General features: G+C 52.3%; 1 protein-coding gene across 2 annotated transcripts in view; it reads right to left on the reverse strand.

The window, feature by feature from the left end:
- TVP23A (trans-golgi network vesicle protein 23 homolog A) overlaps nucleotides 1-13,154 on the reverse strand; it is a 28,764-nt gene extending 15,610 nt beyond the window's left edge. The window contains exons 1-3 of one of the 2 annotated variants that reach the window (XM_032392189.1): nucleotides 12,978-13,154; nucleotides 12,636-12,715; nucleotides 6,313-6,396 (exon numbers count right to left, since the gene is read on the reverse strand). In XM_032392189.1, coding sequence (XP_032248080.1) covers nucleotides 6,313-6,396; nucleotides 12,636-12,715; nucleotides 12,978-12,986 — 173 coding nt within the window. In that variant the 5' untranslated portion in view covers nucleotides 12,987-13,154. The remainder of the gene's footprint in view (nucleotides 1-6,312; nucleotides 6,397-12,635; nucleotides 12,716-12,977) is intronic. The other variant, XM_032392190.1, reaches the window with a different exon arrangement.
- Nucleotides 13,155-23,558: the final 10,404 nt, after the last annotated feature.

Below are 23,558 nucleotides of genomic sequence, written 5' to 3' on the forward strand. Positions count from 1 at the left end.
TAAAGAAAGGCTGGAAATATTCTACAATAACTAAATGCAGTGGGCAATCCTGGGTTGGTACACATACACTCCTCCACACACACACACACACACACACACAGCAAACTGCCTATAGCAGGTGAACCAAGGTAAAGCTATGTGCTAGTCCTTCGGACTATTCTTGCTGCTTTCTGGTAAGTTTGAATTTATTTCAAAGTAAAAGGTTTTTTTAAGTCCTTTTAAGGATACTGATTCAGGATAATATTATTTTCTAACAACATACTCTGTTGCTGTGCTTTACGATTTTTTCATCTGGGGCTCCATCAACCATCGCATTGAAAGCAGTAAATTGTCATTGCTGCGCATGTGTATTTATTATTTGCAGGTCGCTGTTCACTTCGGACTAAAACTGGAACGACACTGTTTGCAGGTCAACTGGGTACCCAAAACAACAATTAATGCTAAAATTAAAATTGTAATTCAAATTGTCCAAGGACATAGAATTAAACCTGCCATCCACATATAAATGTTTTAAGCTGATTTTCAAAATTGTTTAGGGGTGCCTGGCTGGCTTGATCAGTGGCACATGTGACTCTTAATCTCGAGGTTGTGAGTTCGAGCCCCACATTGGGTAGAGAGATTACTTTAAAAAATCTTAAAAACTTGGGGCGCCTGGGTGGCTCAGTCGTTAAGCGTCTGCCTTCGGCTCAGGTCATGATCCCAGGGTCCTGGGATCGAGCCCCACATCGGGCTCCCTGCTCCGCGGGGAGCCTGCTTCTCCCTCTCCCACTCCCCCTGCTTGTGTTCCCTCTCTCGCTGTGTCTCTCTCTGTCAATAAATAAAATCTTAAAAAAATATAAAGGGGTGACTTTTGTGGTATGTGATATGTCTGTCAAAAAAATAAAGAATTTTAAAAACTATGTGAAGATCTAAAGGACAGATTTGTCAGCAGAGAGCTCAGCGTATACAAAGGCCGGGGGATGAGCAGGAACGGGGGAGCTCAGGGTAAGTGGCCTCAGATGTCCACACAGTGTGAGCCCCGACACTAGGCTATGGGGAATGAGCCCCTCAATCACCTGGTGGCCTCAGAAAGTTTGGGGAGAAAACCACGCCATCAGAGAGGAATTCCAACTCAAGGCCTCTCGCTCCCCAGGAAAGTGGAAGAAATTCTGTTGTAGGATCAGTGTTCACTCCCCGCTGTCCTCAAGGGATGGGGACAGGGGGCCGCCAGTGCAGGTGCTCATGGGCTGAGCTGGGCGGGGCTAGTCAGTCCACTGGCTGGGTGAGGGCTGGGCTCACCCACAAGGGCCAGGTCCAAAACTCAGCTGGCCCCTCCAACGCTCATGGCTTTCCTGAAGAAGCCAGCTATCAGTTTCTCATTTTAAATGATTTTATTGCATATTACTAAGTGACAGAAGCCAGTCTCAAAAAGCCACATACCACGATTCCAGCTACACAACATTCTGGAAAAAGCAAAACTATAAAGACAGGAAAAAGATCCGTGGCTGCCAGGGCTTGGGGGGAGGGAGGGAGGAACAGGAAGAGCACAGAGGATTTTTAGGGCAATGAAGCCAGTCTTTGTGATACCTTAAGGAGAATGTACCACACAAGAGCAAACTCTAAGGTAAACTGCGGACTTTGGGTGATGACGTGTCCATGTAGATTCATCAACTACAGTAAATGTTGTATCGGGGTGGGGGGGCGTGGTGATATGGGGGAGGTTGTGGTGATATGGGGGAGGCCGTGGCGGGGGCAGGAGGGCGTGTACTTTCTCCTGGGTTTTGCCGTGAACCTCAAACTGCTTTTAAAAATAAAGTCTTTAAAAAATAAAAATACAACAACAATGTATTGAGGTGAAATTCACATCATATAAAAGTAACCATTTTAAAGGGAACATTTCAGTGGCATTTAGAAATTCACACTGTTGTTGCAAAACACTCCCATCATTCCACAGTAAAACCCCATCCCCATCAGGCACTTTTTCCTCATTCTGTCGTCCCTGCAGCCCCTGCTGATGACCCATCTGCCTTTTGTCTTCGGTTCACCTACTCTGAGCAAGTCAGGTTTCTGATGTGACCTGTCCCAATTTTTCTTAAATTTAAACTCAAACTCATTTCAAATTCTTCCCTGGCCTACAAGGGTATGTCTGAGGCTTGGAATCAGCATCCTGATTCTCCCTTTGCTGTTCCTATTCTAGAGCATTTTAAAATCAGGGGAGACACACATCTGTACTGTAATGCAGGGAAAACGTGAGGACCTGTTACCACCATCTGTGGCCACGTCTGAGTCATCCTGAGAGCCGCTCGCTCCCATACTGAGTGAGGAGTGACTAAGTGGCGCTGGGACACCCAGGGCTGAGCCCTTGTGTGAACAGGATTTCCTTAGGGCTGGGGAAGGGCCTGCTCCGGGGCCTGTCCCCTTGGGTTCCGACCCAAATTCATTGAGTTGATCTTTACTAAGAAAACATCATGAGCATTACTCACCAGCATTTATGGCTAAGATTTGTATCAACACATACCCCCCCATGCCAAAGAAAGTGAACACACACAAACACACACACACACACACATACACACACACGAGCCAGTGGGAGCATTCCCTACTCATCCACAAATGGACAATCCAGAAAAATCTGCCAGGTCCCCAGATGCATCCCTGGCATTCAGCCAGCCCAGGCCACCAGCATCTTCTACCTACACCCTGGCTCCACCGGCCCTAAAATACACCTCCCCCCTCCGGGCCTCTGCACCTGCTGTTTTCCTGCCAGAACTCTCTTGCTGTGCATCTTCCCATGCCTGGCTCCTCCTCCAAATTCGGGTCCAAATGCACCTCTTCCCAGAGGACACCTCTGAGCTCCCCCTCATCTAAAGGAGCCCCTCCCTTTCCCCCACATGCCCCTTCCTAGCGCTTATCACTCTCTAAAGTTACTTTGTTTATAGATATTTGCTTAGCTGGTCACTGTCTTCTATTAAAATGTCAGCTCCGTGCAGGCCAGGACCAGGCCTGGCTGGTTTCCTCTGTGTCCCCCAGAACGGTGTTCAGCACACAAAGGTTCTTGAAAATTTGTGTTGCTTTATTTTGTTTAAGATTTTATTTATTTATTTGAGAGAGAGAAAGTACGAGCCAGTGCATAAGCAGGGGGAGCGGCAAGCAGGGGCAGAGGCAGAGGGAGAAGCGGGCTCCCCGCTGAGCAGGGAGCCCGATGCGGGGTTCAATCCCAGGACCCCTGGATCATGACCTGAGCCAAAGGCAGAGGCTTAACCAACTGAGCCACCCAGGCACCCCGAAAATTTGTGTCTATTTAATGAATAAATGAAATGAGCCCAAGAAGAAGCCAGTGGTTCTCAAAGGGGAGGTGATTTTGCCCCTGCCCCCAGCAATATCTGGGGACATTTCTGGTTGTCGCCATGGGGGGATGGCTACTATTTACGAGGGTAGTGGCCAGGACAGCTGCTCAAGATCCTACAATGCATAGGACAGCCCTGACAACAAGGAACATCTGGCCCAAATGTCAATAGCATCAACCCCAGAATGAATGAGTGTGAGTGAATTAAACACTCTGGGTCCACGTGGTCAGCCTGCCCTCCAATATCGAACATCAAGGAACCAGACCAACGTCCCCAGGTGCCTTCCCTGATTGTGCGGGTCACACTTCAGAAGAAATCTCCTCTTGGTGACTTTATTGGCGACAGTGCTTATGCAATTGATTTCAAGTTAACGAGAACTATAAGGGGAAGTTAAGCTGCTGTAGATGTAAGGAGTTAATTTCAAAATATGTAATTCCGTGCCCTAATCAAAGAGAACTGAAATTCATCTAGTTCCCTGATTCTGCGGGTTCTTTTCCTTGGTAAATCATGGACCTTCCTCAAAATTAAACAATCAGCTCTTGGTGGGACCTGTTTATGTGTTATATTTCTATATTTTTTAAATAGAGATTTAAGAGCGGGGAGAGGGGCAGCACGACCTCCCGAAGGTCAGCAGGGACAGGGGTCTGGGTGAGGGATCCTCACTTATTAAGGGGAACAGACTTCCTGGAATAACAACCAAGAAAAACCAAAATTCTTCTCCTTAGTGTGTTGGAGCACGGGTGTGTGTGTATGTGTGTAGCGACTGGAACTGCACCTGTCCTGATTTCAGAGACTTGCAAGTGATCACCAAGGCTCTGTCTGTGGTCATCTGCCCACTTCTCCTTCCTTACCCCCCAATCCCACCAGCTTCCTTGGGCCAGTGTCAAACAGAGGTGTCGGGAATGCTCAGAGTCCCCTCAAATGCAAACTTAACTTATCTGTATCTGAACCCCAGACAGAGAGAGAGAGAGAAAATAATCTAATCAGTGTTCTCAATGGGGGCGATTTTCCCCTAGGGGACATCTGACCACGTCTGGAGACATTTTGGTTGTCACCCAGGGATGGCGGTACATTGTTACTGACACTAAAATCCTACAATGGACGGGATAGCCCCCACAACAAAGAATTATCCGATCTAAAATATCCATTAGGGCTGAAGTTAAGAAAACCTGCTCTGTGGGGCGCATGGGTGGCTTAGTCGGTTACGTGTCCAACTCTTGATCTCAGCTCAGGTCTTGACCTCAGGGTCATGGGTTCAAGCCCTGCATTGGGCTCCGTGGAGACTACTTAAAAAAAAAAAGAAAGAAAGAAAAGAAAACCTGCTCTAAAAATTGGGAGCAATTCTGCACTCTGAGAGACACAGGGAAAAGGTAAAGTACTCCCCAGGGTAAGCATAAGATAGAAGCCTTAAAAATGCTATTCCCACGGCTCATCCCTTAGTGTCCCTCCCTGTGTGAACATCTAGCCCACTAGGCAGAAATTCAGACTCTAATTCAGACCCCTCCTGCAACCTCTTAGCCGTGTGACCTTGGGCAAGTCACTCGAGTCTCTCCATCAATTAATTGAATCTTCAAACCACTAAAAATCATAGTATCCACTTCACAGGTTTGCAATATGGATTAAATAGATCGTTGTAACTCTGATGCTCAGAGAAACACCTGCCTATAGTATGTGCTGGTGAAGTATTTGCTATTGCTATTAAGACTTTCCATTCACTCTAACTTCCCCTCAAAGGCAGCCAACAATTTCATCTGTGGCTCGTTTTGAGGAACTGCTTTGGGATCCAGCATGGGAAGATAAAGCGATCGTGGAGGACTTCTTGAGAGACAGAACATTATTCTGCTTGACGAGCGAGTCAGGGATTTGTGGGAGTAGTTTTGATTCCGTGTGATTTTTGCCTTAGGGCCTGGCCCCCACTCCCGTGTGACTCCCTGGGGGCATCTGGGACCAAGGGACAGAGTGCTTCTCAATTCACGACCCTGGGCTGGATGAGGACCAACCATGCAACACGGCCCAAGGCCCACCAACCAGCCCAGTCTGACAATTAAGCCCAAAATCAGATCTAAGAACTCTGTTCGGGGCAGGAGGAAACCATCCTACTTTGAGTGGGAACCCGCTGCACCCCATGAGCTTTGGGTCGAAATGAAATTCGTGAAGACAGTACTTTGAAAGTATACACATAACTTGCAAGAGGAGAGAGTCTCCGGCTCCCATGTGACAGTCTCAACTGATATGTGACATCCTGTTCCGACTGAGGTCACGCCTCCGCCCATAGAAGCAAGACAGAAGTCACACAGAAGGCAGACAATAGGTACCATTTACGAAGCCCATACAAGGTCTCAGGGGTCCCACTCAGCTGGTTGGATACATTGCCACCTCCTCTAGTCCTCTTCTTGCAACCTTACGATGGAGCTAACATCACCCCCATTTTACAGATGAGAAAATGGGGGTTCAGAAGGTGCTCGGACTCGTTCAAGGTCATCGAGAGTATGGGGTTAACATCAGGGCTGCCCGGGAATGACCTGGATCTCCCACAGCAGTGTGACATCTGCCCGCTCATAGTGTGGAACTGCCCTGGGTTGGAGGAACTGGACCTCAGTGAACAGAACCATAGAAAAGGTTGGCAGGACACAGAGGCCAAAGCTTCTAGGTGACTCACAGTGCTTTGGCTATTGCCCTAGTACCCCAACATGGCCCATGTAAGTGGCAGAGCACAAGGAACCGTGTGTGTGGATAGTGGCTGGATCTCCCGACAAGATGAAGACGGAGTGTCGCTGCCTTGCATCCTTCCATAGGATGGATGAATCAGTGTAGTTTTATCTGAAAGCCTATTGTGTCCCATGGGGCTGTCTGCCAAGCTGAACCCTTAACCACAGTTACGTGGCTAGAGAATGGTGAACCAAGATCCAAACCTCGGTCTGTTCGATCTCGAGTCTGGGCTCTTCCTACTCCCCGAAGCAGCTGGGAGCCCAGAGTACTCACTCACAGTTGGTCTGCAGCACAGCATGGCGATAACATGGAGTTCATCCTATGGCTCAGCAACTTCGTCCTAGGGTTCTGCCCAAGAGAACTGAAAACATACGCTCAGAGAAAAATTCATACACGGATGTTTAAGGCAACACTTCTCATAAGAACCAAAAAGCAGAAATAATGCAAGTGTTCATCAACTCACAAATGGATAAACAAACTGTGCTCTAGCCATATGATGAAATACTATTGAGCCATAAAAAGGAATGAAGAAATGTCAAAACATAGACAAACCTAGAAAACATGATGCTCAGTGAATGAAGCCAGACAAAGGGCCACACGCTGTGTGATTCCATCTCTATAAAATGTCCAGAGCAGACAAATTCGTTGGGACAGAGAGTAGATCGGTGGTTGCCAGGGGGTTGGGGGAGGGGGATGTGGGAAGAGCGACTGCTGAATGGACACAGTGTTTCCATCTGGGGTGATGAAAAAATTCTGGAACTAGACAGTGGTCATGGTTGCACAACCCTGTTAAGATACTAAAAACCACACTGAGCTGCATTCTTGGAAAGGGTGGTTTATGATATGTGAGCTATATTCCAATTTAAAAGGTGCACAACACAATATGGCACCAAAAGCAACAATAACTAAAGTATAAACAGACAAATAGAACTATGTCAAACTAAAACACTTTCATGTATCAAAGGATAGAATCAGTAGAGGAAAGGTAACCTACGGAATAGGAGAGAATATCTGCAAATCGTATATCTTGTAAGGGGTTAATATGCAGCATATATAAAGAAGTCCTACAACTCAACAGCAAAAAATCCAATAACCCGATTAAAAAAATGGGGAAAGGACATGGATGGACATTTCTCAAAAGAAGACATACAAGTGGCCAACAAGCTCACAAGAAGATGCTCACCGCCAACAATCATCAGAACGTCAATAGACACTACAATGAGACACCGCCTCATATCCATCAGGATGCCTCATGTGAGAAAACAGGGAATAAGTGCTGGTGGGGATGTGGAGAAATTAAAGCCCTGCATGTCACTGGAAGAACTACAAAATGGTACAAGTGTTACAGAAAATGGAATGGAAATTCCTCAAAAAATTAAAAACAGCATTTCCATAGGACCCTGCAATTCCATGTCTGGGTATGCGTTGAAAGCAAGGTCTTAAAGATATATTTGCACATCCATGTTCCTTGCAGTATTATTCACAAGAGCTAAAAGATGGAGGCAAGCCAGTGTCCTCTGACAGAGGAACGGAAGGACACAATGTGGTATATCCATACGATGGAATACTACGCAGCCTTTAAAAAGGAAGGAAAGGGCACCTGGGTGGCTCAGATGGTTAAGCGTCTGCCTTCAGCTCAGGTCATGATCCCAGGGTCCTGGGATCGAGTCCCTCATCGGGCTCCCTGCGCAGGGAGCCTGCTTCTCCCTCTGCTTCTCTCTCTCTCTCTGTCTCTCATGAATAAATAAATAAAATCTTAAAAAAATAAAAAGGAAGGAAATTCTGGCACCTGCTAAAATATGGATGTACCTCAAGGACATTAGGTGAACTGAAATAAGCCAGGCACAAAATCATATGATTCCACTTCCATGAAGTATCTAAAGTTCACAGGGACAGAAAGAAGAATGATGGTTGCCAGGGGCTGGGGAGGGGGAAATGGAGAGTTGTTTCATGGGTACAGAGTTTCAGATTTGCAAAATGAGAAAGTTCTGGAGATCTATTTGACAGCAACATGAATATACCCAATGCTACTGAACTGTATATTTAAGAGTGGGTACACTGGTAAATTTAAGGTTGTATATATAAAAATAAAACAAAACAAAATAAAATAAAGAAACAAGAAACAGGAAAAGGTAGCCAGTGGGGAAAACACACACACACACACACACACACACACACACAGCATAGCTAACAGTTCCTCTACCTGCCCAGGTGTGCTGTAGGGTCACATCCTCCCCTGATCCTGCCAGGTGCCCTGCCCTAAGTGCCACTACTATAACACTGCACCTCTCTGACCTAGAGCTGGGGACAGGAAGGGGAGGACCAGCTCTGGTCTCTATCCCAGGGCTTAGCCCAGCACCTGGTACCAGCAGATGTTAGGTAAATATTTGCTGAACAAGTTGAAAACCACGTTGTGAGGTTAGGCTGGTACCATTATCCCCATTTTACAGACAGGCTAATGGAGGCTCAGCAAGGCCTCCACCTTTTCGAAAGGTGACCTTTCTAAAACCACAAAGCCAGCAGGTGGTAAAAGAAGAGGTGGCCCCGATATCCCAGACTCCTGTTAGATGGCCCTTCTATCATTCCATCTCCCTTCAGAGTCAACTTGGCACCCATTTCAACAGGAATTTCTAAATAATAATTCTCGCCCTATACTAGTGACTCTTACCTTTTTTGGATCATGGGCCCATTTGGCAATCCAACAGAGTCCTCTTCCCAAAGCAACACACATATGAGACTTAGATAATGGTTTCCAGAGGGTTCCTGGACCCCCTGAAGCCCATCCATCGACCTCATTAAGAACCTCCTTTCCACCCTGCTATCTGGGGGCTCATTTATCCTCAGGATTTTAGAGCCATCTCTATCTATATTCTTGAGCATCAGAGTCAAGGAAAGATGCTATTTTAAATTCACACTCCCAGGCCCATCTCCGGTGGATCTGGTTAAGGAGGTGCAGGGCTGTGTCCAGAAATCTACAGGAGGTGCACCGGGGGATTCTGGGATTGGTAGATCTAAGACACATGTGGGTCCAGGAGCCTGCCTCCCAGGCCTCTGAATGCTGTCCAGATGATCCCCTGACCTCCCAGCCTCTCTCCCCAGCTGCCCACCAAACCTGGCAAATAGACATCCCAGCACAACCCAACAGGGACTTCCTGAGCCCAACATCTGTGACCCCAGAAGTTCTCCTTTGCTGGGATCACTAGGTCAGAAACCTGGGCATTACCCTTGACTGTCCCTGTCCCCACCCCACATCTCGACCATCACCAAGGCCAGCAGATTCTATCCTCTATGTGCCTCTGGGCACCCCCACTTCCGTCTAGCACCCAGCCCTGCCGGCACCGTGGTCCAAGCTCCCAGCTTCTCCTCCTTGCTTCCATCTGCCTCCACCATCCATTCTCCATCCTGCAACTCTGATCCTGTCATTGCCCTGCACAAAGCTCTACAGTGGTGACCAAACTCTAGAACTGCACTGTCCAATATGGTAGCCGCATGTGGCTATTTAATTTAATATCCGAACTTCTGCCCAAAGTTCACACTAGTCACGTATCAACTGCTCAAGAGCACATGTGGCTGGTGGCTACCATATTGAATAGTGCAGATATAGCACATTTCCATCCTCACAGAAAGTTCTAGTGGACAGCAGAGCTCTACAGCTTCGCTTAGGAGCCCTTCAGGGTCTGGCCCCAGCCTTTGCTCAGACCACTCCCCAGCATCCCTGGTCTTGAGCCACCATGAACCACTCTCAACTCCCTAAAGTCATGCTCTCACCTCTAACCCTTTGCATGTCATACCCTTCCTGCCTTCCTTGCTTGGCTAACTCCTACCCATTCTTTGGGTCTCAGCTGTCACCTCTCCCCTAAGCAGGACAAGTGCCCAAGGTTTTGCCAATCACAGCATTTAAAACACTGAGCCGAAACAGTCATGGGCATGCCTACACCCATTACCCCCACACCAACAATTTTCAGCTAGGAACAAGTTTGCAACCCCCCGTCCAGGGGACAACTGGTAGAGTCTGGATTCATTACTGGTGAGGTGCTCCTGGCATCTGGTGAGTGGAGGCCAGGAACATGCTAACATCCTACAATGCACAGGACAACCCCTGCAGCGAACAATCATTTGGCCCCAAATGTCAGCAGTGTTGAGGTTGACCGTGCTCTAGGCTGGACAACTCCATAAAGGAAGGGGGTGGGGCCCGTATAGCGTGTATCCCCAGCCACCAGCCCAGAGGTGGGCATATAAGGAGTCCAGATGTTCTGTAAGATTTTTCCCCAGGATTCCAGCTCTCTTGCAGCGTCTTACAATGACAATCAGTCATTGGTCATTACGGCAGGCTGAATAATGGCCCCCCCAAATATCCAAGTCCTAATCCCTGGAACCTGTGAATGTCACTTTATGTGGCAAAAGGGACTCTGCATATTCAATTAAGTAAAGGATCTTGAGACAGGGTGATTATCCCGGATTATCCTGACGGGCCCTAAATGCACTCACAAGCAACCCTAGCAGAGGAAGGCAGAGGGACATTGCCAGAGAAAAGGCAACATGAAGATGGGGCAGAGAGATTCGAAGATGCTACAACGCTGGCCTTGAAGATGGGGGAAGGGGTCCCAGGCGGCATCCACCAGAAGCTGGGAAAGGCAAGGGTCAGATCTTCCCCTACAGCCTCGAGCAGGGTCCAGGCCCAGTGAAACTGATTTTGGACTTCTGGCCTCCAGAATTGTGTGTTCTGTATGGACAGATGTTTCTGTGATTTATCCCGCATAACCGACCACCTGGACCTGCACGTACACAGGCTAAGGAACATTGTTCATGAGACTTGTGCTGCCTGAATGATCTCGGAAGCCTGGTTGTTTGAAATATACTATCTGGCCTCCAGGTCAGAACCGGCCCTTCTGGGGCACCTGGGTGGTTCAGGTGGTTAAGCGTCTGCCTTCGGCTCAGGTCGTGATCCCAGGGTCCTGGGATCGAGTCCCACGTCAGGCTCCCTGCTCAGCGGGAGCCTGCTTCTCCCTCTCCTCCTGGCTTACGCTCTCTCTCGCTAGCTCTGTCACTATCTGTCTCTCTCAAATAAATAAATAAAATCTAAAAAAAAAAAAAAAAAAAAAGAACCGGCCCTTCTGTTCTGGGCTCCAAGGGCTATGAATCTCGTCACACATCTCCTCCTGCTGCAGGCTGGGCTGGCCCCCCGGGATGGAATCCAGAATCCGGGAGGGGAGGCAGACACACATAGCCCAGGCTTCTTGAAAATATAGAAACATGATAACATGGAAATGCAGCTTGCTCCAAACTGCACGTAGGCGAACGAATGTTTAATTTCAAACCCTGTCATTTGCCCTATAAATACGGCCCTTATGGGGATGGTCAGCTGGAAGGCTCAAGCGAGGGGAGGACGCTCTGCCCAGGCCTCTCACCTGGGACTTCAGCCCGGCTGTCTCCACGGGACTTCACCCAGCTGATGAGGCTGGCTGCTGTAAGTACCTGATTTGATGTAACTCTGCCTTATTCTCATTTATTGCCTACTATTACCTTCATCTATGTGTAGATTCCTTTCCTCTCCTGTCTCTATTAGGTTTCTATAATAACAATAAAGTTGTCTTTCCTTCTTGAAACCCAGACATGGCTGTTTCATGAATCTCTTGCTCAGAACTGTGAGAGAATAAATTTCTAGTGTTTCTAGGCTGAGTTTAGAGTCATTTGTTACAATGCTATGTTACAATACAATGTTACAATTTGTTACAAGCCCTAGGACACTCATAGGGTCATATTCCAATCTGGGGTTTATTGGATTTGGATCAGAGAATTGGAAAGGAATGGCATTTAGGGGCTAGGCCCCCACCCTGCTGGCTCTGAGGGTGGGAAGGAGAGATGGTAAGGGTGCCTGAGCTTGTGTTTCTAGATGGGTAGCTGCCCAGGTCATCAGCAACAGCGTCCATAGGTCATTCCTCACACCCTAGTCCTGCCACCTTCTGGGATGTGCAAGGTCTCTGCTAGGCAAGGGACTCAGCCCAGGACACTATGTCTGTCTGGCGCTGAAGCAAGGATTAGAATAAAAACTGAAGCCCTTGTCTAGCTCTCCAGCCTCCCTGCCAGCCCCTCTCCATCCCCCCACTACCCTCCAGACACAGGGGCCTTTCTCTGACCTTCCAACACAGCCTTGGGGCCTTTGCACCTGCTATTCTTCTGCTTGAAACACTCTTCCTCCTGAGTCTCCCATGGCTGGCTGCTTCTCATCATTCAGGTCTCAGTGCAAATGCCACCTCCTCGGAGAGGCCCTCCCTGGCTGCACTCAGGGCCAGCGGCCTTCACATCACCTTTTGTCACCAGCCGCTGATTTTTCCTCCCAAATCTTCTCACACTGTGTAACTATCTCATTACCATCTTTGTTTGCCTGTTCACTGTTAGTCCCCTGCAGCCCAGACTGCAGGCCCCAGGAGGGCAGGGACCTTGTCTGATCCGCCCAGGGTATTTCCCTAGCCCCATGCCTGGCATGCACTAGGTGCTCAACACATTCTGAATGAATGAATGAATAAGTGGGTGAGTGAATGTGAACAAGTGAATATGCAGCTTTGGACGATGCTTGTTAAACACCAGGCCCTAACATACCTGATCTTGGCTTTCCGAAAGGCCAGCTCCTCTTCATTACCAAAGTCCAGGGACACATCCTCAGTATCGTCCACCAGGGCCTGGGGGACACCAAACACGGGTGGCAGGCGGTGCGCATCCCCACCCCCACCCCCTCTACTGGCGGGGCCCCTCCCCCGCGGCTGCAGTCCGAGGCCTCCTGGTCATTTGGTGTGCGGCCCAGGCCCCAGCACGAGCATCCTTCCTCCTCTCCCTCCCCTCCTCCTGCTCCAAACCGCCCCCCCACCACCCCACCCGGAGCTCCCGCAGGCTCCTCCCGTCCTCTCCCCCATCCTCCTGCCCGCAGCATCCCCGTGGCCCTACCTGCTTCATCCTCCCCAGAGAGCACCTGGAGCCCACAGCCCAAGCTCCGGCTCCGGCTCCGCCTCTAGCCGATGCGCCGGGATGCCGGGAAGGTGGGGAGCAGCGGGGTCCGAGCTGGCGCCCCGCGGTGCAAATCTCGGGTGGGGGCGGGGCGCGCGGGGCCCAGAGCGCAGCCGCGGGCTGGGGAGGTGGGCTCGGCCGCCCGTGTGGGGGCGGGGCTTGGGAGGGTCCCGGGCCCAGGGCTCGCTGGGGACCTCGGCGAGAGCTGCCGCCCAGAGTGGAGGGATGGAGGGCGAAGCCGGAGCGGCAGCACGGAAGGGACGATTCGGGCTCAGAGGCGCACTCGGGGCCTGGGAACACAGATCGGGGAGGAACGGGGGTGGGGTGGGACAGTGAATGAGGTGGATGTCCCATAGTTGTCCGATGGCTAAGCGAACGAATGAATGAATGTCAAGTGTTGGGCAGCCTCATTTAGGGTTGGGAGAAAGCCAGTGTTTCCCAAAAGTCTCTGATCCCAAGAATTCCCCCGGGCCCTTCTTAAAAGCAGATTCCCAGCCCCAGCCCTGGAGATTGGGAAGGCCTGGAGTGCAGGCCTTGGAATCTGCCTTTTAACAGGTGAAGCTGCTGACCGCAGTGAGATTTTCCCTCCTCCGCGCGCCAGACATGGTAGTGATTCTGGATGGTAAGGCCTCCCCAGGTATCTCCCAGGAAAGCAGGCTTGCCACCCGCAAGTCTTGTTTGGCCCAGGACAAGGTCGCTCCCCTCCTTTCTGCCCTCTCCCACTCCTGACCCCCGAGCCAGGAGCAGAGGGCTGAGAGTCTAGATGCCAGGGCCCCTAGTCCTGCCTTTGCCCTCCTGTCACGGGCAGGAAGGGTCTGTCCCCCATCCCCTGGTGACCTGGAAAAAGGCCGCAGGTCCACAAGCTCCTGACGCCAACTCATTCACTGCTGGCCCCCTGAAGGGATGAGCGGCCTGGGGTGTGCCCAGGGGTTGGAGTAGGAAACAGAGCTGCCTGGAGCTGCTTAAGCTCTGATCCCTGGGTGAGCACCCCCTCCCTTCCCCCAGTCGACCCCGCAAAGAGCCTGGCAGGTGTGTGTGCGGGGAGGGTGCTTTCTCCAGGGGACAGAATGCCATCTTGAGGGGTCAGCTGGTCTGGGCCTGCCTGCGAAGCATCACTCTAACCAGCTCCCAGGTGTGCTGATGTTGCAGGCCTCTGAGCCTCCCCTTGAACCATTAAGGATCTACACTAGCAAACCCCAGGTTTCTAGAAAGGCCTGTTGTCTCTTCCAGCCCAAAGCTGGCTCCAGGCACAGGCGAGTGTCACACTATAAGGCTGGGGGACCCTAAGCTTCCCCTACCCCGCTAGTCCCCAGCCACCTAGGATGCTCAGGAGAGGGCAGGTGGAGGTGAGAAGCCGTTGCAAAACATTTAGGGGCTTTTCCTCTAACCCAGAGAATCACCAGCTGTTGCTAGCTGTTAAATTGGGGCTCAGAGAGTCCCCAGGGGGTGAGAAGGTAGGAAAACCCCCTTGGAAACCCCATTTGGGGACAAACTGTCATTCTTGGCCATCAGGTTGGGGGTGTCTCGAGAATTAGCCATGGCCCTACCATGCGGAAGTCACCCCACAAACACAAGGTCATGCCACTCTCCTCCTTCCTGACCACATCGGGGCATGGGCTGAGGATGCAGATGCCAGGGCCAGACCTGGGGCCTAGGCATTCCCTCCCCAGGAGACTGCGCTCTCCCTGGACACACACCCCGTTGGCCCTCTGCAGACTCAGCCAGTAGAATTTGGGGGATAGGCAGAGAACTGGCTTTGAAATCAGCTGCTGGTTAAAAGGCAGATTCCAGGGCCCCACTCCAGGCCTAATGAATCACCAAAGCCAGGGCCTGGGAATCTGCATTTAACATGTGCTCTGGGGAATTCCTGAGAGCAGAGACTTTGGGGAAACACTGACTTTGTCCCCTCACACTGCTACCACTGAATATGGCCGCTGGGATCCTGACGCTAGTCACCTTCTGCTGGTCCTGGCTCAGGAGGAGATTGGGGAGCAGAGTTTCGAAGAGCAGGCCCATCTCTGATCCCTGGTCCTGGGGCCAGAACGAACCTCAGGGAAAGGGGGCTCCCGGCTCAGGCAGCCACCGGCCTCTGGATGGCCCTTGGAGGTCAAAATGCAGAGTTGGGCAGGCCCGGATGGGAACATGCTCCACCACTTCCTGTCTGGGTGGCCTCTCCGGCCTCAGTCTCCACATCTGTCCAACGGGGCCATAGCTCCCCTCACCCCCATCATCAGGAAGGATGCAAGACCTGGAGAAAACACATGGAAAACGCCCTCCCCAGAGCTGGGGGCTCGGGAGACAGCAGCTCTCGTGACGGGGACTTCGGTCATCGGCAGAGGGGCCTGGGGTCTGAGGAAAACCTGTGGCCGGGCAGCACACAGAACACGAGGCCCGTATCTGAGTCACTCCTTCCCCCAAGAAGCATCTGTCTTAATTGGGGAACAGGAACTTCGTATCCAGCTTGGCCATTTCCCAAACACCTCCTATGGGCCCAACTCTGTGTCCCCGGGACAAGTGACAGGTGGGACAGAGGACCCAGTGTGGCCCTTTCCCCGACATGGGACCCCAGGAGCCCTGGCGCAGAAAGCAGCGGCTTGGGTGGGAATGGACATGGATGAAGGCTGGAGTTGGGAGCACAACCAGGGAGGGTGGGGACAGGGTGGGGGCCGGCCTGGCTGGACTTTGGCCATCCTTATCCTGCGGGAGAACGACAGCTGAGACAGGGGGTGGGCGGGCTCCAGATCTGGGGCTGGAAGAGGCCCTGAGCTGCACTGTCCCCCCCACGTCCATCAGGGCAAATGCTGAGGTCTCCGGGCCTGTCTGCCCCAGGCCTGCAGCTGCTCTTCACCCTCAGCCCTGCACTCCTGTGGGCGGCACTCCCTAAGATCCTGCCGCCCCTAAGATCTGCCCACCTGGCACCTGGCAATGGCCCTGTCATTCCTCCACAAGCAGGGCTGAGGATCTCACAAGCAAAAATAAGGGAGCCCAGTGAAATGGAACTTGAGGGAAACAACAAATCATTTCTTAGTGTAAGTATATCCCATGCACTATTTGGGACATACTTATGTTAAAAATTTATCAGTCGCTAACCTCAAATTCAAATTTACCCGGGGTCCTGTATTTCATCTGGCAACCCTATGCCTCCAGGCCAGGGTGCACCCAGGCTCACGGGGCCCCCCGTCCTCCTTCTTGGGGGCAGGTGGTGCCCGGGGTGAGGGTAGGACCCTGTGTCTAGACTCAGCACTGAGTAGGTGAGTGGGCGAGTGAGTGAATGAAGGACCGTGGGAGTGTGCAGGGCAGCGAATCTCTCCCCATCTCACAGAGGTCCAGGTGCAGCTGACTCTGTCTGGGTAGAAATCCAGGGCTCACCCCGGGCACCACCTGCCCCCAACAAGGAGGACGGGGGAGGGAGTCCCCTGGGACAGCCCACAGGAGGGACCCACCTTCCTCCCTCTGCCCCGTGCTCTGCCTTCCTGGGCACACTGCCCTGGCTGTCAGCATGGAGGACAGAGGCCAGGTCAGGTGGGAGGAGCCCTATGAAGTGGGCGGAGCATCTGTGGGAGGCAGGAAGGTGAGAGGCACAGGGACAGGGGCCCAGGCGCCAGGGTGGGAGCTTTGGGCCCCGTGAGCCTGGGTGCACCCTGGCCTGGAGGCATAGGGTTGCCAGATGAAATACAGGACCCCAGGTAAATTTGAATTTTAGGTTAGCGACTGATAAATTTTTAGCATAAGTATGTCCCAAATAGTGCATGGGATATACTTACACTAAGAAATGATTTGTTGTTTCCCTCAAGTTCCATTTCACTGGGCTCCCTTATTTTTGCTTGTGAGATCCTCAGCCCTGCTTGAGGAGGAATGGCAGGGCCACTGCCAGGTGCCAGGTGGGCAGATCTTAGGAGCAACAGGATCTTAGGGAGTGCCACCCGCGGGAGTAATGGGTTGATCTGTGTCTAGTGCCTGGCATGGAGATCTGTGTGCTGGCTGTCCTTCCTGAAGCTGCCACTCCTTGTCCCCTCTGCACATTCTCTCCTTGCTGAGTCCTTCTTCTCTGAAGTCCTGGGAAGCTTCCATCTACGCCCAAAGCTTGCTTCCTACTCCGGTCGGCCCTTGTCTGGTAGGGGAGGCCTTTGCTTAGGCCAGCCGGGCGCTCCCCCGAGAGGGGACATTCCAGATCATGGGGCAAAAGGGACAGCCAAGCTTTGGTGTGACTGACTGGCCTCCCAAGGAACCTGCCACCTGGCCAGACCATGGAGGAGTCAGCACACAGGCCAGAGAAAGCCTCTTGTCACTCAAGGGCTGGGACAAGGACAGAGATGGCAGGTCCGCAGCAAGGCTGGGCCTTCTCGTCCAGAAGCTGGGCGAGTGGGCAGTGGTTCTTATCTATCTTACAGCTCTAGCTTCCTCTTGGAGCAGCAGGAACTTGCAAGTCCCTCCCCCAGGTCCAGTGCTGGAGACATCATAATGCTGGTCTCTCCGCACCAGCAGCTGTCGGCCCAGTTGCGTTGCCCCCCACTAGAAAAGATGGTTTCCACCCCTATGCCCCCATCAGGCCCTGTTTGGAGGGGACCTGCAGACCTTTTCTACCTCACCTTCTGTCACTCATCATGTTCTGGTAACACTGGCCAGACTCTAAGATTTCCAGAAACTCCCAATCGTCTTCCTACCTCAGGACCTTTGCACCTGCTGTTTTCTCTGCAAGGACTTTTTAGGATTGAAAATATGAGGTCTCTCTCCAAGAGGCCTTCCCTAACTCCTGGCTCATGTCTCACCTAACCACTCAGTCCCTCTCTAGGGTCTGGGACATAGACATGTCTTGTCCTCTTCCTAGCACTTTCCATGGTTTTGAATTGTCTTGTTTATTAGTTAAACAATCTTTCTCCTCCCCACCCCCCACTAGTATTATCTCCATAAAAGCAGGTTCCCCTTCTGTCCACCTAGCCAGGGCACACTGTGGCTATTTGAGAAGTTTCTGGTTTAAAGTAAGTGAATGAAGAGTGCACAACTTTGGGAACTGTGCCAGGCTGCAAATCTCTGCCCATTGTGTGGATGAGGACTTTGGAATCAAGGTGAACAGTGACCTGGATCCCCACCTGGAGGGGTGGGTCTGGATCTAGGTTTTCACACACACACACACACACACACACACACAGGCGGCCCAGGTCCCATCTGGGAAGCACTGACCCCACTAGCCCAGGTCCAGCCTGGCCGTGCAGAGGACGAGCGCAGACGCCTGACCGTGGGCCGTGGCCAATCTTGTGCCAGCAGTCAGGGAGCGCTACTTACGGGAAATGCTCTACTGAGGAGAAAGGGTGGTGTGTTGTTTGGCCCAGCGCACTGGCCCGGGTCCAGATGGTCAGGAAGCCTGTGCCTCTGTGTCAGCCCGCACTCAGTTCCTCCCAGGAGAAGCAATTGCCTGCAGAGACCGAGAGAGCTCCCTAAGAAAAGGCCAAGGGGCACCCATCCGTCCCCTCCTCCCCCTTTATAAAAAGAAAAAAAGAAAAAAAGAAAAGGAAAAAGCAGTTTGGAAAGTATTTTAATGCCTCCCAAGAGGCAGCCAAGTGCGTTGGCTAAGAGCACAGACTTGGCAGTCAGCTCGCTTGGATGTGAAGCCCAGGGCCATGGCTGATCGGCCGGGGCATCTTTAACAAGTCACTTAGCCTCTCGGCCTCGCTTGTCCTCTGTGTGAATGAGGTAGGGTCATCATGGCACCCACTTCTGAGCGCGGGTGGGGCGGAGTCAAAGACTTACTATTTTGCCACGTGGTCAGAACATTGCTGGCACAGTGTTTGCTAAGCAAGCTATGTCCCTCCACCTCATGACCACCCCAGGAGGGAAGCAAGGTGCATGACGTGGTACCCATTTTATGCACATGGAGACTGAGGCTTGGCGAGGGTTTTTGAAGCAGGTGTGCACAGCTCCCCTCAGTAGAACCTCAGGTGTCGGGGCGCCTGGGTGGCTCAGTCGTTAAGCGGCTGCCTTCGGCTCAGGTCATGGTCCCAGGGTCCTGGGATCGAGTCCCACATCGGGCTCCCTGCTCCGTGGGGAGCCTGCTTCTCCCTCTCCCACTCCCCTTGCTTGTGTTCCCTCTCTCGCTGTCTCTGTCTCTATCAAATAAATAAATAAAATCTTTAAAAAAAAAAAAAAAGAACCTCAGGTGTCCTGCGCCCCGCTCGCAGCTCTTCTCCCCACATGAGGCTGGGGGTGGGGGGTTGGGGGGGTGCAGTCCCTGCCAAGCTCTCGACCTGGGGTTGCCAAGCGCGGCCAGATCTGGTCCCCAGACCTGTTTGAGTTGGATCTGAGTAGATTCAAAGGACAAATAAGAATGGAGTCAGTTGCCAATATTTAAAAAGCAGATGTCACAATTTGTTTCTTTGGAAATGCACATTTCTGGGTTTATTTGGTTTTTCTTTTTAAAGATTTCATTTTTAAGTAATCTTCACACCCAACATGGGACTCACACTCACAACCCCGAGATCAAGAGTTGCGTGCTGGGCGCCTGGGTGGCTCAGTTGGTTAAGCGACTGCCTTCGGCTCAGGTCATGATCCTGGAGTCCCGGGATCGAGTCCCACATCAGGCTCCCTGCTCAGCAGGGAGTCTGCTTCTCCCTCTGACCCTCCTCCCTCTCATGCTCTCTGTCTCTCATTGTCTCTCTCACAAATAAATAAAATCTTAAAAAAAAAAAAAAGAGTTGCGTGCTCTCCTGACGGAGCCAGCAGGGCACCCCTCTGGTTTCTCTTGAGGAACTGGAAACTGAGGCAACACGGAGCCTATGTCCCCCATGGCAGGAGCTGAGCAGGGACTGACCCCTGTAGATGGGGTTCACCCTACCCAGCCATGCGTTTGCTCATTTATGCTCTCTGTCTGCCCCTGGTAAGTTCGTGGTTTCTCTTTAAAATCCCACTGTTTTAGGCGCCATTGCCCAGAAGCAGGCCTGACCCTGTGACAAGGGCCCATGAGAACACCAGATATCAGGCAGTGTCCCCAGGGAGGGAGGCTCTGCAGGCATGTGTTACTAGGCGAAATCCCACGGAACGTGTATCAGCTTCCTGGGGCTGCCCTAGTAAGATACCACACATTGAGTAGCTTAGACAACTTAGACAATTTTTTCTTTTTCCTCACAGTCTTGGAGGCCAGAGGTCCAAGATCACGGTTTTGGCAGGTCTGTGCCCACTCCAAAGGCACTAGGGAAGGATCTGTTCCGGGCCCCTCCCCCAGCTTCTGACAGGTTTTTGGCGACGTAGCTCCAACCTTCACGTGGCATTTCCACGTGCATGTCTGCGTCCAAATTTCCCCTTTTTATAAGGACTCCAGTCATCTTGGATTGAAGGCCCACCCTATTCCAATAGGACCTCATCATAACTAATTACACCGGCCATGACCTTATTTCCAAGTAAAATCACATTCTGAAGCCCTGGGGGTTAGGACTTCAGTGTATGAACTTGGGGCACCGGGAGGGGACACAATTCAGCCCGTAACAGAGGGTAACTGTGGCTCACCCAGAAAGTCCACCCTGATGAGGGAGCAGGAGTATTTCTACTCCCCCGCCCATCAGCCACTGCTTAAGGGCTGCCGCGAGCTGGGACAGGAACTGCCAGGGCCTTGTGGCTCAGGGCACACACCAGCAAAGTGGGTTCCGGCAGAGTGGGGGTGGTTTGTTTGGAAGAGAAAGTTCACGGGGGGGCCTGGCAGGCGTGGAGGTGGGAAAGGGATCCGAGGGATGTGGACCCCGCGGCCCACCATCCATTGAATGCATGGAAGGCATAACCTTTACCCCACATTGGCCACCCACTAGCCGGGCTCGGAATGACCCTAAATGAGTCATTGGCAGCTGAGTGCCTTCCTTTTTCCACACACTAGTCACATTCACTGGCCCTGGAGCTGCCAGGGACAGAAGTGGATCGTACTCACCCACCCCTGTCCAGGTGTCCCCCGGCGTGCCTGTCACTCAAGGACGGTCGGCAGGTGGTGGTGTGCAGAGCCCTCACACCTGTCAGCCTCATTGTGAGAAACACGACCCCCAGCTCTAAAAGCTCTCCTTTGCAGGTACTCAGGGCATCCAAACCCAGCTGGTGAAAATAAGCAACTCTATGCAGGAGGGGAGTCAGAAATGAGGGTAAGTGGGAGGAACTGAGTGTTCTAGTGGTGAATCTGACTCAGCACCACACCTGCGGTCAGGGAGGGATGGTGGCTCCAGGCACCACACTCGAGGGTGCCAAAATCTGCACCCCCACCCCAGCCACCTTGGCACGTAAGTGCTCTGTGCAGTATGCACAGGTCCCCGGCAGCCTTGCTGTAGGCACCTGCTAAGGAGCACAACTCAAAGAGGGAGGGATGAATCCACGAGGTGAGTTCACGTCCCTGAGATTCCATCTCCTGGACTCTAAGATGGGAACGATGACCATCCTTCCTCATGTAAAGTGCTTCGCACAATGCCTGGCACGTGGCAAACCCTTGATAAATGAGTATCCGAAGTTATTGGCTACTTGTGCACACTTAGGGGTCTTGGCAATCATTGGGGAGGAGAACCATGGACGGGGCTGGACTACAGGCAGGTCTGGGCACAGTGAGATTTGAGGCATTAACTGAACCATGTCCGCACTCGGATTCCATCCGGAGGAACCAAGCTTCTTTGGGCTCAGGATTCAATGCAACTTTCCTCGCAGTCAGCTGTGAATGCCAAGTGACTGCCAGTTACCGAGAACAATCAGCCGCAGCTTCTGCCTCCCAGAGCCCGGAACGAGATGACAGGCCCACCCCAGGGCCGGCTGCACATTGCCAAGCTACCCTGAAGACTCAGTCTTCACTTCTCAGCCCCCCTTGGTCTTCACACCTCCAGGACACGACATTCGTAATTCATAATTTTAGCTCAATTCACTTTTGGGAAAACTCAGCCAGTAGTAGAGACCTTGAGAAAGGCCTCCCCCTGAACTTGACTGGTCCAGGCATGGCCACTTCTGCCTGAGGGGCTGTTTGCCCCCAGCACCGTGGGGAGGCCCTCACCCAGCTGCACCCAGGCGACTTCTCTCGGGATCTCCAGAATCACCAAATGCCCTTCTGCAGTGACGAGGTCCAGTTGTGGAACTCATTTTTCAGATGGGAAGCTGAGGCCCGGAGAAGGGAGGGGCCCGAGGCCACATGGCCACTGGGGAAGACGGAGCCAGGCGCTCCCCAGCTCATTCTCTCCCCTGCGCCCTTACGCCGCCACTCCCTGAAATCCATCTCCTTGTCCGGATCAGGTTGTTGACAAACAGTAACCAGATCCCGTTGGACTCTGCTTCACGCTCTCCAAAGGCTTCCCCTTATCCGCACAATCTTATCTCAGCTCTTGAACCTGCACAATGGGCCCTGGAAACTACCCCCTCGGGCTCTCCGGGCTCTGGGTGCATCCCCGCCCTCCCGGCCTGCAGCCGCCCTGCACCCTTGCTGTTCTGGGAGTGCACCCAGCTCACTCCTGCCTTGGGGAGTTTGCCCCTGCTGTCTCCTTTGCCTGGTGTGCCCTCCACGTGCTCTGGCACACTTGTCACACGGCCCTTCCGTGTAATCTTGCAGGCCGAGGTTCAAATGAGCCTTCTGCAGTAGCCAGAGTCTGGGTCCCGCCAGGACCTCTCCGCTCTCATGGCTCCCACGCCTGCAAGCACCTTCCGTTCTGTGCCAGGGAGCTCCCTCTGTCCTCCAGAAGCTGCTAGGCCCAAAAGGGAGGGGGGAGAGTCTCCACCAATGACTTTCAGGAGTTGGTGTCTGTGCCCCATGCCCTCACCCCCCAGATGGGTGGGTACCTTTGAAGGCCCCCCACAGGACTGAGCCCCAGTTGCCCACAGGGGTGATCTGCTCCAGAGTACTCCCCCAAACAGGCCCCTTCCGTCCCCTGGCCTCACCTTCCTGTCCCCCAGCAGCACTTCCTGCAATCTCTAGAATTGGCCTCAGGATGATTTACGCCAGAACACATCCCCGGAGGCCTTCTCTACACCCCACATACCTGTAGGAGGTTGAACTGTCACCCCAGAAAAGATGCGTCCACACCCTAACCCCTGAACCTAAGAATGTGACCTTATTTGGAAAATAACATTTTGTGGATGTAATTAAGGGACTAAAGATGAGATCCCCCTGGATGACGTGGGTGGGCCCTCATTCAGGGACTGGGGTCCTTATACGAAGAGAGGATGCAGGGAGAAGGGAAAAGAGCAGGTGAAGACACGGAGAGACACGGAAGAGAAGGCCACAGGGAGACGGAGGCAGGGATCGGTGCATCTACCAGCTAAGGAGTGCCACGGATCCGTGGAAGCCCCCGGAAGTGGAGAGCGGAGTGGGACAGACTCCCCGCCCAGAGCTGCTACAAGGAACCAGCCAACACCTTGATTTCAGACTCCAGCCTCCAGACTTGCAGAGAATAAATTCGTGTCGTTTTAAGCCCCCCAGCTTGTGGCAATTTGTTACGACAGCCCGAGGGAGTAAATACAGCTTCTGAGCCGCTGCAGCCCACGTACCGTGACTCCCTGGACCCATCGCTCTATTGAGCAACT

The sequence above is a fragment of the Phoca vitulina genome, unplaced genomic scaffold (genome assembly GCF_004348235.1).
Source record: "Phoca vitulina isolate PV1807 unplaced genomic scaffold, GSC_HSeal_1.0 scaffold66, whole genome shotgun sequence".
In the NCBI taxonomy this organism is placed as follows: domain Eukaryota; kingdom Metazoa; phylum Chordata; class Mammalia; order Carnivora; family Phocidae; genus Phoca; species Phoca vitulina.